General features: G+C 58.5%; 1 protein-coding gene across 3 annotated transcripts; it reads left to right on the forward strand.

The window, feature by feature from the left end:
• Positions 1–3,297: 3,297 nt before the first annotated feature.
• On the forward strand, positions 3,298–18,118 carry ADGRE5 (adhesion G protein-coupled receptor E5). 3 transcript variants are annotated; one of them, XM_045492243.1, is made up of 20 exons: positions 3,298–3,464; positions 6,628–6,678; positions 6,896–7,015; positions 7,553–7,708; positions 10,823–10,954; positions 11,530–11,676; positions 12,141–12,287; positions 12,376–12,422; positions 12,567–12,640; positions 13,652–13,833; positions 13,904–14,011; positions 14,234–14,457; positions 15,020–15,199; positions 15,912–16,103; positions 16,334–16,560; positions 16,662–16,728; positions 16,851–16,942; positions 17,031–17,199; positions 17,292–17,378; positions 17,463–18,118. In XM_045492243.1, exons 1-20 carry the CDS (start codon positions 3,425–3,427, stop codon positions 17,490–17,492), a joined length of 2,472 nt encoding a protein of 823 aa, XP_045348199.1. In that variant the 5' UTR covers positions 3,298–3,424; the 3' UTR covers positions 17,493–18,118. The 3 variants fall into 3 exon arrangements, with proteins under 3 accessions (XP_045348199.1, XP_045348200.1, XP_045348201.1); XM_045492244.1 differs by lacking the exon at positions 10,823–10,954; XM_045492245.1 differs by lacking the exons at positions 10,823–10,954; positions 11,530–11,676 and having other exon boundaries at positions 3,299–3,464.
• Positions 18,119–18,187: the final 69 nt, after the last annotated feature.

Here is an 18,187-nt window from a genome sequence, read left to right on the forward strand (position 1 = left end):
ATAATAAAAAAAATATATAGACCACGATATGGTACAATACAATATAAAGAGTATTATTATTATTATTGGTTGAATAATCCTGGCTCGGCCACCTCCTAGCTGAGGAATCTCGTGCCGGTGGCCCAACTGTCCAGGGGCCAGTTCCCCATCTGACAAATAGGGACCCACGTCCCTGCCTCCCTGTTGTGGAACAGAGGTCACAAGATTGTCCGGGGGTCTGCCAAATAGGTCAGCGGGGCTGGAGCCTCAGGGCAGAGGGAAGGGGGAGAAACAACTTGACGCCCCAGCGGGGGCCAGATCAGGAAGCCCGAAGGGGTTCTTCGTCAGTGGGGGGGCAGCGACAGCGGCCTGTGTGGGGTGTTACTATGTCTATGGGGTGCAGGCTCTGTGCCAGCACTGCAGAGACACAAACAGACCAAAGTCCTGACCCCTGAGCGGAGAGTCTAGTGGGGCCCAGACAGTAAATAAGGTAAGTAGGTATATTCCATGATGGGAGTTGGTGAGAATCGAGAAAACAGGGAGGAGGTGGGGTGCTGAGGATGGTAGGGGTTACATTTGGACTTGAGGGCTGGGTCAGGAAATTGAGCAAAAACATGGAGGGGAGGAGGGAGGGAGCCATGAGGTCATCTAAGGTAAGAATGCTCCAGGCTGCGGCAACAGTCCGTGCAAAGGCCCTGAGGTCAGACTGTGCCTGGTGTTTTCCATAAGGAAGGCTGCAGCAAGTGAGCAAGGTTAGAGCAGGAGGAGGTGAGGGTAGAGAGGTGACAGGGCAGATCGTGCAGGAGGACTTGGGGTTTTACCAGTGACGTGGGAGCTACGGAGGGTTCTTGAGCAGAGGAGGGATGTGACCTGACTCGGGCATTCCCAGGTAGCTTCGGGCCACTGTGAGGGGGAACTGAGTGTAGGCAGGAACCAGAACACCAAGGCCAGAGATGATGGGCCTAGACAAGGGTGGGGGCCAATGAGAAGGAGAGGTAGGAAGATTCTGGGTCTATCTGAAGGCAGGGCCACAGGATTTGCTGACGGGCCAGATTGTGGTGGCGGTGGTGGTAAGGGTGTCCTCCTTCATGACTTCCCCAATCTTGCAGCCAATATCTTGAAGCCTTTTCTCCTGTTACCCTGTTCTGTGAGGCCAGTTGGCAGGCATTTTAATCCCATTCACCAGACAAAAAAACTGAGTCCCAGGGAGGTCAGACCTGCTCCAAGGTCCCAAGACACATACCAGGGAGGAAAAGCCCAAAGAATAGATGGTCCCCGAGGACGAGGATGGGTGTGGGGACAATACCTGCCGCCTCCCCCAGGCAGGAACCCCCAAACCCCAGCTTCTCCAGATACCCAGCTGTCTGGCCTGCAGGCCTGTGGGGAGGTGATGTCCAGCCCTGAGGTTGGTTTCCAGATTCTGGGAAAAAGCCCCAAATCCACTCCAGACCTGGTCTGGCCCCCTCCCCTCCCAGCCTCCAGCCAGGTCCTCTTCTGCCTCCAAGCCCCTTGGGTGCCTGCGGCAGAAGCCTTCCCAGGCCCGACCCAAGACAAAGGGACGGTGGGGGAGGGGAGGGAGAGCGCCGGAAGGGGTTAATTCCCGGGGCGGAGGTGCTCCAGCATCTCTGGGATACTGCTTCTCTGCTTTCAGCCATTGGTGACCTTTTTTTTTTTCCATGACCCACTATCCTTCCCTTTCGACCTATCCTACACTTCCTATTTTCTTTAATCCTCGACACTTTTGCAGCCCTGAAACCATTCATTTAAAATTTTTTTTTTTTCAACGTTTATTTATTTTTGGGACAGAGAGAGACAGAGCATGAACGGGGGAGGGGCAGGGAGAGAGGGAGACACAGAATCGGAAACAGGCTCCAGGCTCTGAGCCATCAGCCCAGAGCCTGACGCGGGGCTCGAACTCCCGGACCGCGAGATCGTGACCTGGCTGAAGTCGGACGCTTAACCGACTGCGCCACCCAGGCGCCCCTGAAACCATTCATTTAAAAAGGTAACTTGAGGGGCGCCTGGGTGGTTGGGTCCGTTGAGCGTCTGACTTTGGCTCAGGTTCGTGAGTTAGAACCCCACATCAGGCTAGCTGCTGTCAGCAAAGAGCCTGCTTCGGATCCTCTGTCCCCTGGACCTGCTCCTCTCTCTGCCCCTCCCCTGCTCTCATGCTCTCTCAAAACGAAACATTAAAAAAAAAAAAAAAAAAAAAAAAGGAAAGAAAAAAGAAACATTAAAAAGGAAACTTTAGATTGACATCCTAGTTGCAAAACCCTTTGGTTGGCCTCCAGGTGGATACTGCCCCCTCCCCCCCCGCCCCCCCAAACCCCAGGGCCCCAGGGGCGCCAAGGTATTAAAGACAAATTAGCACCCAGTAGAGACTTTCTTCTGGACCTCTGGAGCTCTGGCAGGGACTGGAGGGACTGGGCTGCCCGCATATGCGTCTCTGCTCAGCCCCTTTCTACCCGTGCCTCAGTCTCCCCCTCCGTAAATTGGGAATCATAGTCCCGCCTGCCTTGCAGGTGCTTTGCAAAGTGAATGAACTCAAATAGACGCATAGATAATTCTAGGAGGATCAGGCCTGGCTGAGATGAAGAAGCACTTTATAAATAATAGCGTTTTTAAAAAATTATCAGACGCCTCAAGAGACAAGCCAGTCATGTGACTTATTAGGAAAGAAAACAACTCTTCTATCTTGTGATTCCCTGTTGCTGCCCAGAAGCCCCTGAAATACAAGTTTCCCACCAAGGTAAGCGCTGGCCCAGAAAGGCCAGCTCTGGAAGCATGGAGGCCCCGAGGCTCTGCCGTTTCTCTTCTTGGTGCCGGCCTAGCACCCATGAAGGGCCCCTTCGCGCCTCTCCAGCTCCCGTGGGACTCTGGACTCTCTGGACCTCAGTTTCTTCACCTGGAAAACAGAGATGGGGGTTACAGTTGGCTTCGATGCGACACTGGGGACTCGGGCATGGCAAGGCAGTGAGCACAGGGCCATGCCCAACTCGGGAGCCCCAAGCTATTTCGAAGAGCCAGGGGGCCCTGGGCAAGACTCCCTCCCCACTCCTGCCCACACGCCCCCACTTTCCCCTTGGATACGCCCAGCGCACACACACGGGGCCAGAGTTTGTCAGCTCCTCAAATGGTGGAAAAGCAGGCAGAGGATTTGCGGGCAGGTTGTGTGTGTGTGTGTGTGTGTGTGTGTGAGAGAGAGAGAGAGAGAGAGAGAGAGAGAGAGCGAGCCCGTGCAACGCCCCTGGGTCTGTGTTTTTACTGCATTTTCCTGTTGGCTTCCAGCTGCCCCGCCAGTTCCGGGGAGGGCCCTGGGCCAGCGGCTGTCCTCCCCCCCCTTAATAAAGGCTGGGCCAGCCCCGGGACACCACGCAGCTGCCCAGCCTGGGGACAGCAGCCTGCCCTGCCCATCCTCTGCTTCCCCCGGCCCCGGGTTCAGACCATGGGAGGCACCGGCCACAGCGTCTTTTTCCTCCTTTACGGTGAGAATTTGGGGACCCCCCCTGGGAGGGACGAGGGGGCTGCGGAAAGCACCCCTTGGAGCCTTGACATTCCCTTCACCGTGGAGAAAGGGAAGGTGTGGCTGGCAGCTCGGGGGCGGGGGCGGGGGGGCCCGCGGCACAGGAAGAAGCCACATGGCCAGGCGGGCACATGGAGAGAGGGGCTGGCAGTGCCCGGGCACCCCCCTGCCCTGGCAGAGACTCCCAAGGTGCTCTAGGACCCCCCCACTCCCACTCAGAGGGATCTCTAAGCTCTGTCCCAGAGACACTTTGGAGGCTGCTCCTTAAGAGGGGAAACTGAGGCATGGGGAAAGGAAGGGGGCAAAAAGTAAGTGCTGGGGCCCTGTAGGCAACTGCTTTTAATATAGGGCATGGGCAGTGCTGGGGACCTGGGAGCCAGGACCCCTCTAATGCGGGGGGGGGCACTCCCAACATGTCCCCCACTATCTCAGTGACAGGGGGAGCCCCAGAGACCCCATTCTTGCTCCCCCAGTCCCAGCCAGGACTCCCCTGTGAGTTGAAGGAATTTTGCCCGCTAGGGGTTTGAACTTGATTTTACTGTAGCGTCCTCCCACCCCCACCCTGCCTCCCTTCCCGCCCCACCCAGGGTGGCTTTAACGGTTATCGGCAGCTCGTTGCCTGAGCAACCAGGCAACAAAGAGAGTGAAGAAATGACACTGGGGGTGCCCAGACCAGAGCTTCCCTGGGCCACAGGGACAGAGGGGTTCCCTGTGCTGGCCCAGGGTGCCAGGTGTGAGCTCAGGTCCTCCCCCAACACCCCTACCCCTGCTCTCCTCCGGAGCAAGGGACAGGAGTCTAAGTGGGACACAACTGATGGGGGGGGGGGTCACTGGGGCCACGCACAGAGCCCCTGAGCCTCACTTTCCACATCAGGAAAATGGGGTGAGTCTGGTCTTCACTTTACAGGGTTGTGTTAAGGACTGAGTGAGTTTGTGCCCAAACTATTCCTGGCAGGGAGTGGAGTTCACAGTCAAGAATTAAGCAAACAGTACTTTAGTTTTTTATTTTAATTTGTTATTATTTTCTTCTGGATTGGACACTGGCGGGTCAGACGTACGGGCTGGGGGGTTTCCTTAGCGGGAGGAGCAAGAGAGTGACTGCCCCGGCCCCACCCCAGGGTCCCGAAGCAAGAATCGAATTGCATTGCCTGCAATGCAAACCAGATGGGACAGAGAGGGGATGACCAGCAGCTCCTCTCCCAGCTCCTGTTTGGGTGACTTCCAAGGCCCCAGATGGAGTCGGCCTGGCCCAGCAGCCTTGGTGGTTGGGGAGGAGCCCTGCCCAGGCCCCAGTGGAGGTTTTGGGGTGCAAAGGACCCCTCCACGCCAGGGTCTGGGAACTTGAGCTCAATCCCACCTTCCTTGGCCCCTCTTTTTTCACCAGATTCTTCCTGAGCTTTTTCTGGGCTCCAAGCCTTGTTTGTCCATCTATAGAATGGACGGAACCGGAACCTGCCAGGGCATTTCTGAGCATGACAGTGGCTACTTGGGGCTTTGGGAGCTGGGAACAGATCAGCCATGGCCCATACTGCCAGGGAGGGTCATTCTGTGGTCTGTCTTGCAAAGAGGAACTGGGTCCTGGCCGAGGGGGGAATTAGCCAAGCCCTGTGGCCAGAGAGGAGGAAGGGAGGAAGGAATCCTCGTTAGAGGGAGGGGAAGGGCATTCCAGCCTCAGTTTACTCTGACTCGAGGGCCCTGAGGCGGGGGGGGGGGGGGGGGGGGGCGTTCTCTGGCCCCACTTGGCCTAAGGGGTATCGAGTCTGGACACAGGAACTGAGGGGTCAGGGCACCTTCCCATCTGCACCCGCTGCAGCCCTTCCAACTGTGCTCACAACGACGGACCCCAGAATTCCCCTAGGAGCCCCATCCAGGGGCAACACAATGTGACTCATCCCTTCCCCTCGGCCCAGGAAGTGACTCATGCCCTCCCTTCCTCCCTCCCTCCCCGTCTCCATCCCCTCACCCACCACCCCACTTTGGGTCTCCCTGGATAATTGGGGTCTCCCCAGCTTTGCCAGCATTCCTAGCCTGGCAGGGAGTGGAGGTCTCCCCCAGCCCTTCCCAGGCCCCCACCTGCTGCTGAAGCACCCTCCGCCCTCCCTCCCTTCCCGTTTCCATTCACCCCCCTTTCTAGTTGTATCCGTCTCCCTATCTTGCTCTCAATCTCTCCATTTCTGTGTCTCTCTGTCCAATCTCTGCCATCTCAGTCTCTCTTTCCGTGAGTTCCTGATTTCTCTGTCCATCTCTTTGTAGCACAGCCTTAACTTCTGCCTGATTCTCTCCCTCCACCTGTCCTGTTCCCTTTCTCCCTGTCTCTCCCCCCGCCCCCTCTCCTTCTCTTCCATCACGATCTCCTTGTCTCTCTCACTGGTGAACAAGGAGCTCCCTGTCTCTAGAGCCCCTGTTGACTTGAGGAGGACCCCCAAACACATGCCGTGGGAATAGGGTCCCCCTGAACAGCAGGAACGGCGGGAGACGAGCACCACCCCCCACACTGAGCCCACAGCGTCTTCCTGTGTGCAGGGAGCCTGGGGTGAAATGTCACCACTGGGTCCCAAGCCGGTCGTTGGGCTGACAGATGTGGGTGTGGTGTGCATGCACCTGTGTCCCTGAGCCAGGGTGTGGGGGCCGGAGCATCAGAGATTCAAACACCTGGTCCAACCCCTTCACTGTATAGAAAGGAATAACGATGGTAAACACTTGGACACACCAGGCAGTATCCACGAGCCTGATTCTCACACACCTCCAAGAAATGCTGCCAATTAACACCCCCATTCTGCAGATGGGGAAACTGAGGCACCAAAAAGTGAGGCAACCGGAACAAGGTCTGGGATTCGAACCAAGGCCACCTGTCGCCAACTGAACTGTTCCCACAGCTGGGTCCCTTCCCCACCCTGTCCGAAACCCATCCCCAGAAGACAGGTCGCAGACACTCTGGCCGTGGTTGCTGGAGTCCAGGGAGGGCTGCCCGCTCTCTCATTAGGCAATGGACAGAGCCCAAGCCTGGGAGCGCTCAGCAGCCCCCTGCCCTCAGATGTGTCACCCTCAGGCCCCCATCATTCCTTCCTTGCTCTGGGGTCCCCTCCCCAACCCCCAACAACACACACCCTCTGTCTCTGTTCCAGTGCTGTATGTCTTGTGGACCGTGTTCGAAGCTGAATCCCAGAAAACCAGTGGTGAGTCTGCGGCAAAGTCAGCCATAGCCACAGCCTGGGGAGGGGGCCCTGGCCCCCCACAGCCCAGGCAGGAGAGGTCTGATGCAGGGGGAAGGCCAGGGCTGCCCCTCCCAGCAACCCCGACTTTGGAGATGATCCTGCCCTGCCCCCCCCCCCCCCCCACTCCCCAGCACCTGGCTCAGACCTCACCTTCCAACTGTGGTCACCATCCCCACAGACTGTGCTCGCTGGTGCCCCGTGAACTCCAGATGTGTCAACGCCACGGCCTGTCGCTGCTCTCCAGGGTTCACTTCTTTATCTGGGGACATCTTCACCAACCTCTTGGAGAATTGTGATGGTACAGGGGCCTGGGGTGGGGGGTGGGGGGTGGGGCATGGAGATGGTGAGGCATAGCCCAGTGCCCATGGGAGATGTGAGTGGCAGTTGGGGTCTCCGCCTTTGGCCTTGGGACTCTTATCAAGGGCACAGAAAAGAGAAGGGAAAAGATATAAAGGTGGGAAATAAGAAGTGAACAAACTGGAGAGAGAGGAGCTGGGTCTCCAGGACCCCTGGAGTCTATGCTCCAGTTTGCCCTTCCAGGACTGGGAGGAAGATGCTGAGATGCCGCCCACCCCGCCTCAGCACTCCCTGCTGTGCTCCAATCTGGGCTGCCAGCCAGAGGGCAGAGAAGAGCAGAGCTGATTGCGTAGGCTTCAGGAACGGCTTGCTCCAGCTGCAGCCCAGCCTCTGCAGTAGAGCTCGAGTCTAATCATTTCTTAAAAAACACTGATGAAGCGTGGGGCCCCATGCTGGGGAGTCAGGCCGGGGGTAGGGATTTCTTCCCCACAGGAACTCATGCGTTTGGGAGATGACCCTTTGTCCTGTTGTGTTCCAGACATCAATGAGTGTGGGCCACCCTTGGCAGTGTCCTGTGGAAAATTTGCAGACTGCCAGAACACAGAGGGGAGCTACCACTGCGAATGCAGCCCCGGATACCAGCTTGTTTCTGGGGCAAAAACGTTCAGGAATGAGAGTGAGAACACGTGTCAAGGTAAGAACCACCCCACACCTTCCATCTCCCCGTCTACGAGGTTTGGGGTGACCAGAGCCATTGCTAAAGCATCCCGGGGGCGGGATGAGTCGGGACAGGTATGTCTGTTCCTGGGCCACCAGCACAGAGAGGCAGGGTAGCGGGAGGGACAAGGGCCTGAATCCTGGCTTTGCCACTTGATAGCTGTGTGTGTGACCCTGGCCAGGATACTTACTCAGAAATCACCGTTAATGCGCAAGATGTGATATTATCGTGATTTTGTGTTAGGAAAAAAAAAAAAAGAATCTCTAGTTTTTACAGATAAAAACAAAAGCAGCTTTGCCTTTTGTTAACTGGGGGACCTTGGACAAGTGATCCCGCCTCTCTGTGCCTCAGTTTACCCATCTGTAAAAAAAAAAGGGGGGGGGTGACAATGGTGCTTACCTCATGGAATTGCCAGGAAGGGAGGCAGCAAAGCACAGAACAGTGGTGGCTGCTGGGTTTTATGATCTGATGCACCCTCTCCGGGATGGGCGTCCCAGGGCCTGTGCCCAGGGTGGGCACTGAGACCCCACTGTAATCCCATCTCTTGCCGTGGTCTTGCGCAGTGAGGACACCGTTCAGGCCCAGAAGCCAGCCTCCGCGCATCACCAGGCTTTGCCCCCCTTCCAGGGAGAACAGCAGGCAGCGGAAGGGGCTTCGGGTATCCTCAGGGGGCTGGGGGTGGGGGGCAGCAGTGGCCACAGGAGGTTAGTGTAGAATACAGAGAGAGGAGAGGAGGAGAGCAGAAGTGAGGTGAGGACGGGGCAGAGCTGAGGGTCCAGAGGACTCTAAGGAGGGTCCAAGGCACCCCCCCTCCCCCCGCCAGCCACTGTGGAGAGAAGAGCCCACAGCCTTGGTCCCAGCCCCTTCCTGCCCTGCAAGCAGACAGAGGGCTGCAGAGCCTCCCTGGTGGGAGGGAAGGGGGCACCTGCACTTCCGTGGAGCCCAGCAATGCTGGTCCCGAGGGGCCCCTGTGGGTCAGTCTTGTGGCCCAGACATGTGGCCTCGCCAGAGGACAGAGCGTGAAATGGAAATGGAAATGGAAATGGAAAAAGGTCCCTCATTTCCAGGTGAATATAGCACGTTTGGGGAATGGAGAGCGGGCCGGGTTTCAACTCCCACTTGCCTCCCGGGCCAGATGCCCGTGTGCACCGAGCAACCTGCACAACTGCACATGGTGATCATGGATCCCACCCAGTGTGCCTGGACAGGCAACGCCACCCACCCACTGTTGTGGTGCTTGTGGTTATCGAGGGGCTGCATTGCCGTGTTACAACAGGCCAGGGCTGAGAGACGGGGACTCTGTCAGGCGGCTGGGTAGACACATAACAAGAGACGGGAGAGGGACCGCCACGGACCTCAAGCTGGGTGACAGGGAAGGGATAGTCTCCGCTGGTTTGGCCCAGGACCTGCCACCTGAAGACCCAGCTCTCTGAAGGGCTCAGCCTCTGTCGCAGCCGAGGACGCATCACCCATGTCGTGGCAGTGCGTCTGGCCACAGGCAGGGGAGACCCAGGCTGCTCTGCGGGCCCCTTGCCCCGCCCTCCCCAGGCATCAAAGGATGTCCTTGTCACCTACCTGGCGACCCGCACCTCTCTGAACCCCCCGGCTCAGACCCCTCCACAGAGGGTCACCTCTGGATGTTTGGAACGTACCCCCTGCCTCCCTGGCACCTTATTTGCATAAAACAAGAGGCAGGTGGCATTCGAGATACTTCACAGGAGGTGCGTTCCAGGGCAAGATCTGTCCTCTTTGCCACCATCAGGAACTGCCCGGCCAAGACCTGCCCCCACCAGAGCCCTCACGGGCTTGGCCATATCAGCAGCCCTCTCAGACCCTTGGCCATGATGGACCCAGGGACCCCATCCGAAAAGGCGGGAGGATGGAGATTTGAGGGCAGGCCCACAGCCCCTGGCCAGCCCTGCCCTAGCCAGCATCCTGCCTGGAGAAGGCCCCTCCTGATGCCCTGACCACCCCCACCCCTTCTCAACCACGGGGCCTTCCTCTATTTCCCCGAATAAGGCTCCGTCCCCACCCTCCCCAGTAACTTTGGTTCAGGGGCCTGAGGGCAGCCCGGCTGACCAGGACCCGGAGGATGTTGTGTCTGGGGTGGGCCAGGTGACAGCAACCCTCCCCCACCCCCCACCATTTGCACACTTGGAGAGTCAGGTGAACCAAGAGGCTCCCCCTCTGGACCAGATGACAAGGGAGACTGTCATCCAGGACCATTGCCCCAGGCCCAGCCCTCTCCTGAGGGACAGAAGATAGAGGCTGAGCCCCATTCGGCTGGGCCCAGTGTCTGCCCCCCTGGGGGGAGCCCAAGGGCCGAGAAGACACAATCATCTGCCATGCCTCGCCCATCAGCACCTGCTCCCTTCTCCAGTCCTCGCCTGCTGCTGGCCTCCCTCAGACGTGGATCCTCACCGCTTCCTGCCAGTCTAGGGAATGCCCTCATGGGAAAAAGGCATCTTCACTGCCCCAAGGCCGCCCGACTGGACATCAGCAACACCGTCCACCACAGCCTGGCGCCCACCGTCCATCCTTACTCTCCCTGCCCCTGCCCAAAAGCCTCGTCTTTTAAAGGCCTGGCTTGGATGTGGGACCTGTCCATCTCCGTGGAGCTGGAGTCTCAGAGTTAGCGTGGATGGGAGCGTGCCGTCTGTCCCCTGAGGGTGACCGGGATTCCAAGGGGAATTCAGCCAGCAAGCGGCCACCCTGGCGGAGTCAGGGTAAAGGCCATGGCTGGGAGCCCTGACAGGTCCTGGTCTGGTGTGCAGCATTTCCCTGGCACTCGGCTCCCAGGAAGGCCCACCCTGGACTTGTCCAAGTCCTCAGGCTGGGACACAGGTGGTCATGTGTCCCTGCCCCAGCTGGGAACCACCCAGAGAGGCAGACGGGAGGACTCAGGCTGCTTCCTGCCACATCTGGACAACCGAACATCTGGGCCACCATGCTTCGCCCCTAGGACGCCTCCATGTGAATTAGAAAAGGCACCCCCGCTCGCTGAGGAAGAGACGGCGGGGCCTTCCAGATGCTTCTATCCCAGGAAACAGCTGCAGGCAGCCCTCCAACACCCTCTCCTTCCCCCTGCAGACGTGGACAAATGTCAGCGGAAACCCAGACTCTGTAAAGGCCGCAGCATCTGCATCAACACCCAGGGCAACTACACCTGCAGATGCCCACCCGGCTTGGAGCTCAACCTGAGCGACCCAAACGTGTGCTCAGGTAGAGGCCCCGGAAGACGCTGTGAGGCTGCGCCGGAGCTGGGGCGGGGCCAAGGCGGACCCCGCAGCCCACAGAGCAGGGAGAAGAGCCTTGAGTTCCTGAAACACTAGGGCTTTGCTCTGCCCAAGGATCTGCCTCCCCAGAAGGCCCACCACAGAGCAGGGAGGTAGCAGGGCCTTCCGGGCCTGGGGTTCCCTGTGGAGCCCCCCGCCTCTGTGAGCATCCCCTGGTCTCGCCCCTTCCTCACCTGCCTCTTGGGAGCAGGGGGAGGGTGTCGCTTCCAGTTCCTGGAAAGGGAGCCTGGGCCAGAGCTGGGGAGGGAGTAGCTGAGAGTCCTTGGAAAGAAAGTCCGGTCCCCATGACTCAGTTTTCCCCCTGGTTTCACAGCCTGTAAACCGGGGACCATGGTCCCTGCCACGCCCATCTTGCAGGGAGGCCATCATAAGGTGCACTGAGATTGAGGTTGAAGGTCACCAGGGGGCAGCACATGCAATAACAGCAGGGTCCCTGATGCTGGGCAGTGAGAGGTGGGTGCAGCCAGTGGAGGGGACCCTGACCTCTGGCTTTGTCCTCAGATGTGAATGAATGTACCTCGGGGCAAAACCCGTGCCACAACACCACCCACTGCCTCAACAACATTGGGAGCTATGAGTGCCGCTGCCGGCCTGGCTGGAAGCCCATTCCTGGGTCCCCCAATGGCCCAAACAACACCGTCTGTGAAGGTCCAGAGCTCAGATGCCATGTCCTGGAGACCCACACTCAGAACAGCTGATTGCATGCGTATTCAGTGGCACCCACACCACCCAAGCAGAATGAATGCTGGCAGTGCCCTGCTGTGCCAAACGTTAATTCTCTTGAGGCTCGATGGGAAAAGATCTGGGGGGGGGGGGGGGGCGGGGATCCTGGGGAAGGAGCCGGGGTACTGAGGAGCAGACTCCTTAGAGACCCCAGGCGGCAGCTAATTACCAACTGGGACAAAGGTGTTTCAATAGTTCACAACCTGCACATCTGTACAGGGCTCACGTGCTATGTGTCAGGCCTCCCCACACTTCCCATAACTCCTGCATCACCAGGATGTGGGGTCGGCAGGGGACGTCACCTCCAGCCAAGGTGGGAGGTACTAATATGGGGAAAGGGGGCGGGACACAGAAGGAGAAGGGCCTGAGTCCCCTCTTTGTGTCCCCAGATGTGGACGAGTGCAGCTCCCGGCCGCCTGTGTGCCACAACTCCACCGTCTGCGTCAACACCGTGGGCTCATACAGGTGCCGCTGCCGCCGTGGCTGGGAGCTCAAACCCGGATTCCAGAATAAGCAAATGAACACCACCTGTCAAGGTACCTGGTCTGACCTGACCCCAGCCGCCATCCCAACACACACACAGACACTCTCACACCTAATAAATGGCTGTTTTATCGCCTGCAGAGATGTCCTTCCCTGCCTGGACCGAACCCCCTGGAATCAAGAGCCAGGTGGGTGGCCCCAGCAGGCACCAGGAGGCAGGAATCCCTCTGTGCCGCCCGCCTAATTCCCCCAGTTTCCCCAAGCTCCCCCCACCCCCACCCCAACACACATACGCGAGGCTCTCTGACCTGCCCCTTCTCCTCTCTTCCCAGAGACTCTCCCACTTCTTTAAAAAAGTCCAAGTTCTGCGCAGGGACTTCAAGCCGGCCTTGGCTCAGGGCACCATTGAGGTAAGAGCAAGCACTGGGGGAGGCGGGGGGGGGGACCCATGGACAGCATGGGGTGGCAGAGGGATGCTTCCATGTGAGTGGAGACAGCCCAAGCAGGGGTTACATGAGCACAAACACAAATATACACCCCTTAAAACATACACACGCACACTGGAGAGGCACAGAATGCCAACAGAATGCAGCAGTCAAGAATTTCGCCTCCCTAGTTAGGCCACAAGGGCTCAAATCCCCCCCATCCCACCCACCCTGCCCCACCGATTGCCACTTTCTGCTGTGTGATGTCAGACGAGTGAGTCCCCCTCTCTGGGCCTCATTCTCCTTGTCTGAAAATAGTGCCGGCTTTACACAGTTGGGTTTGAAGGTTTCTGTGAACTAAAAGAAGTAAAGCTCAAAGAAAGAACGGTGCCTGGCACACAGTGAGCATGATGTGTTAAGGTTTAGCCTATGTGCTAAGCTGGGGAGAAATATGTGAGCCCATGTCATTTTAAATTTTCCAGTAGTGGGGCGCCTGACTGGCTCAGTCAGAAGGGCATGCCACTCTTAGTCTTGGGGTTGTGAGTTCAAGCCCCACGCTGGGTGTAGAGATGGCTATAAAATTTTTTTTAAATTATATATGCTAACTAAATTGGATGTAAATTTAAAAAATAAAATTAAATATATATATATCAAAAATTTTTTTAATTAAAAAAGCAAACAAAAATAAAAATTTCCAGTAGCTACATTAAAATAAACAAAAGTAAACAAGTGAAATTGATGTGGAGATCGCATTTAACCCAGCAGATTCAAAATTATTCCCATTTCAACATGGACCCAGATTTCGAGTGCTGGATAGCCATGTGTGGCTTGTGGCAATTCTGTTGGTCAGTGCAGGTGTAGAGCCTGGGAGGAAGCCCGTGCCTGTCCCCCAGGCAACCCCAGGTGGTTCTGCAGTGTGCCCCTAGGTAGAGGGGGGTTGAAATCAGGCAGCCCTTGTGGGGCAGTGACCCACCAGCTGTCACCCATCCCCCCCAGAACCTCATCACGTCAGTGGATGAGCTGCTGGAAGTCCCCAGTGACCTGGACGCCTTGGCCCTGCCTGAAAGGCACAAGATGGCCACCCACCTCCTCTCTGAGCTTGAAAGAGTCCTGAGGACCTTGGCCAAGGCCATGCCTGGAGCCTCCTTCACCTACCGTTCCCCTTTGAACACAGGTGAGACCTCGCCCTGCCCGGGGCCTCATCCGGCACCCAGAGCCCCCGATCACTGCCCCTCTCTTCTCAGAGCTGTCCCTGATGATCCAGGAGCAAGGGGACGGATACACCACCATAGGCCAGAGCCATGCACGGATGCTGCTGGACTGGGCTGTGGCAACCGCAGCCAGGGACTCAGGTAACGGCGGGGATCCGGAGGGGACTCCCGTGGGAAAGGGGAGGAGGAGCTGGGATGTGGCAAGGGTTGAGGTTCTAAATATGCAACAACTGGAAACTGACCTATTGCCAGGGATCCCAGGCATCATGGCGTCCTGGAGGGCCTGAATAGACATCCTGGGAGGGAGGATGAGGCGTGGGAGGAGGAAGGGCAGAAGGTAGTAGCCGGCCTGTCTCCCCCCAGACCCCACCGTGATGGGCATCCTCTCCAGCTGGAAAATGCAGACATTGCTGGCCAACGCCTCCTTGGAGTTGGACCCCGAGACGAAAGCTAAGCTAAAAGATCTCCACCAAAGTCCTGTCCGTGGCGCCCAGTACGAGCTCCTCTCAGCCGTCAACTTGGTCTTTCTGAGCAACACAAACACCGAGCACCTTGACTCCCCGGTCACCTTTGCCTTCTCCCACCCTGTGAGTCCTCTGGTGGGGAGGAATCAGTCCTACTGCTCACTCCTTAGCCAGGGTCACAGGGGTTCCTCTGCAGCCTTCACTTCCCTACTCTGCTTCTTCCTCAAATGGACCTCAGGGCCTTTGCATTTGCTGTGTCCTCTGTGTGAGACACACCGTCTCCCACGTGACTCAGTCCTTTACCTGGTTCCAGTCTTTGTTCAAATGTCACCTCTTCTTTTAGGTCTTCCTTGACCTCCTCGTTGAAAATTACAGTCTGTAATCATGCCCCACCTTCCCCTATGCTGTTTCTCTTTTTAAAAGCTCTTACTACCTTCTAACACGCCATCCAGTTTCCTTATCAGGTTCATTGTTCACATCGGTCTCCCCCACCGGCATGCCGAGCCCAAAAGGGCAGGGACTTGTGTCAGCCCTGTTCATTGTGTGCGAGACCAGGGGACACAGCAAAGGAGGCGCTCAGTAAATACCTGTCAAATGAAAAACAGCCCTCCTCGGGCTCAACCAAGCCCAGGACCCAAGAGTGGGCTCCAGGCTAACCTCTCCAACCATTCCCACCTGCCTGCAGATGAAGACGCCTGGACCACGGCAGGGGCTGGTGTGTGCATTCTGGAAGAGTGACGACAGGGGCGGAGGGCACTGGAACACCACGGGCTGCTGGACCCGGGGCACCAGTAATGACAGCACCACGTGCCAGTGCAGCCACCTGAGCAGCTTTGCCGTCCTCATGGCCCACTATGACATAGAGGTGAGCAGCCCTCAAAAGCCCACAGGTGGCAAGCCTGGCTTAGGTGAGACAGACAGCTGGTTCTGTATGGTCACACAGCCCCAGTGGTCCCACCCCATGCCCCACAGCCCCTTCCCTGGGACCCAGCAGCTGCTCTGGCTAGCGCCCCTCTGACTGTCCATCTGGAACCGGTGGTTAAATAATCGCTAAAAGCTCCAAAGGGAGTACAACGCTCTGTACGTGGCTTCAGAGATACACAGAGAAGCTGGGCCATGCGTTTAATCGAAATGGGCCAGGCAGAGTATGGAAGGCTCTGGTCCAAGCCAAAAGCCCAGGAAGGACAAAAAGGCGGGTTTCAACGAGTTGATAGAGGTGGCCAGGTGTAGGAGGGGTAGAACTTGAGATGAGCGAGGAGGGTCAGAGAGGTGGGACCATTAGTGCTAGAAGAATGTGGCCTTGAGGCTTAGCGCGGGGAGGCCCATCAGGAGGAACTGGGATCCCTGGTGCGTCCGTGGTTGTGTGTGTGCATTGTGCGGGGTGGTGGGTGTTTAGGAAGAGACACAAAGCAAGCCTGTTCAAGTGTTGAAGGCAGGGGATGTGGGGGGAGGCGAGTGCATGATCTCCAGAGACCTGGAGGGCAGGCCCCTGATGGGTCCGGGTGGTGGGGCCCGCAAGGAGGGCAGGAAGGGCTCAGGGCTCTGACCGAGCCCCACGCACCCCATCCTGCATCTAGGACCCGAAGCTGGCCCTGATCACCAAGGTGGGGCTAGCGCTGTCGCTAGTCTGCCTGCTGCTATGCATTCTCACCTTCCTGCTGGTGCGGCCCATCCAGGGCTCGCGCACCACCGTGCACCTGCATCTCTGCATCTGCCTCTTCGTGGGCTCCGCCATCTTCCTGGCGGGCATCGAGAACGAAGGCGGCCAGGTGAGGTCCGGGGCGGTGGGAACGTCTCACCTCCACCAGAACCCCAGGCCGGCGGGGCCCGGGAGGGGGAGAGCCCCGTCCAGTCCCGGGGCTGGGTGGCCACCGCCCGCTCCGCCCGCGCGAGGTCCTCGGCACAGCAGAGCTGTGGCCGCTCGTCCCCGCCCGCCCCGAGGGCCCTGGCGGGGCGCGGCTCCGCCCCGGACTGACGTCGCCCCGCCCCCGCCCCGCAGGTGGGGCTGCGCTGCCGCCTGGTGGCCGGACTGTTGCACTACTGCTTCCTGGCCGCTTTCTGCTGGATGAGCCTCGAGGGACTGGAGCTCTACTTCCTGGTGGTGCGCGTGTTCCACGGCCAGGGCCTGAGCAAGTGTTGGCTCTACCTGATCGGCTATGGGGTGCCCCTGCTCATCGTGGCCATCTCGGCGGCCGTCAGACACGAGCGCTACGGCCGCTCCCTCTAGTGAGTGCAGCGGAGCGGTCCGATGGGAGGGCAGGGGACCACGGTCCTGGCCAGTGTCCTTCCCCTCTGGGGAGCTGACATGACCCTCCCTTTTCACCCAGTTGCTGGTTGGACCCAAAAGATGGCTTCCTCTGGAGCTTCCTGGGACCTGTGATCTTCATCGTTCTGGTAGCCGCCCCCACCCCGCACCTGAGGAGCGCAGCCACACTGGGCCAGCTCTCCCCGCCCCCCCTGCCCCCCCAGTCCCAGGGATTCCCCCTAATGCCAGTTCTACCTTCCCCCCAACCCAGTTCAATGCTGTCATCTTCGTGACTACTGTCTGGAAACTCACGCAGAAGTTTTCTGAGATCAACCCAGACATGAAGAAACTTAAGAAGGCCAGGTGAGAGCGGAGGGCAGGGAAGGGGCTGGCAGGGAGCAGAGGGTGTGCGAGGGGGGCCTCCCCCACTGCAACGCTGTCCTCTCCGCAGGGTGCTGACCGTCACGGCTGTCGCTCAGCTCTTTCTGCTGGGCAGCACCTGGGTCTTCGGCTTGTTCCTCTTTAACCCACACAGCTGGGTGCTGTCCTACACCTTCACCGTCCTCAACTGCCTGCAAGGCTTCTTCCTCTTCATCCTCCACTGCCTGCTCAACAAGAAGGTGGGCTGTGGCCGGGCTGGGGGGGGGGGGGTGCACCAGGCAACCCGCCTGGGGCCTGCCCCTTCCCTAACTTGGCTCCCCGGGCCCCACAGGTGAGGGAGGAGTACCGGAAGTGGGCCGGCTGGGTCACCGGGAACAGGTACTCGGAGTTCACCACCTCCTCATCCAACCAGACTCAGGTAAGGGCTGAGCCTGGGGTAGGGGTGCTGCGTCAGAGGGCACCCAGCCCGGGCTCTGTGCTCACGGTGTACCTTTCTTACCAGGCCCACAGGCCTTCGGAGTCCGGCATGTGACAGCGCGGCTCCCGCCAGACCAGGAGGTCCTGTGGCCTCAGCAGCTTTTGCACGTGTTGAAAGACGGTCCCCTCCTCTCTTGCCCCTCTGTTCCCTCCACCAGCCTGCCTCGGCCCCCATGTGCACCACAGAAAGCAGGGGGCAGCAGCTGTAGTCTGGCACCAAAGCCCAGGAAGCCCAGAACACCCAGCCCGGTGGAGAGTTGGACCTGCCAGGCCTGCTTCTGCTGGCTGCCTCCCTGCCCCACCCCAGCCAGGACCCAGGGTGAGGGCAGGAGTCCGGCCCAGGGCCGCAGTGCCTTTCCCGGCTACCCCAGGCCTGTCAGACTGAGGACACTGTGCCCAGCCAGGCCCTTTCCCCTCGTCTGTTTTTGCTACAGAACAAGAGGCCAGGGTGCTGGGGCTCTAGCTCCCCGTTAAGCTAAGACTGAGGCCAGGGGTGGGGGAAAAGCAGGGCCCCTCCCAGCCCCACTGCCTGAGGCTCACGGTACAGAAGCCCATCTGCTCCTGGAGGCAGAAGGCTCTCACTTGTTTGGAAAGTTGTGAATGTTGTATGTTGTTGTTTTTAATCTGCATAAACTTTTCAACATCGACACATAAAATTAAACGTCCTACTGATACAGAAAATTGCTGTGGAGCTCCCTGGCCAGGCCTGCTACACCCACGAAAAGCTGAGAGCTGAGCAACACGCAGGGT

This window comes from Leopardus geoffroyi, chromosome A2, assembly GCF_018350155.1.
Source record: "Leopardus geoffroyi isolate Oge1 chromosome A2, O.geoffroyi_Oge1_pat1.0, whole genome shotgun sequence".
NCBI lineage: Eukaryota > Metazoa > Chordata > Mammalia > Carnivora > Felidae > Leopardus > Leopardus geoffroyi.

Coding starts and splice junctions, on each gene's coding strand:
- ADGRE5 (XM_045492243.1), top strand. CDS start 3,425: ATGGGAGGCACCGGCCACAGCGTCTTTTTCCTCCTTTACG. Junction 13,834..13,903: donor CCGTTCCCCTTTGAACACAG/GTGAGACCTCGC, acceptor CTCTCTTCTCAG/AGCTGTCCCTGATGATCCAG. Junction 17,200..17,291: donor ACTGCCTGCTCAACAAGAAG/GTGGGCTGTGGC, acceptor CGGGCCCCACAG/GTGAGGGAGGAGTACCGGAA.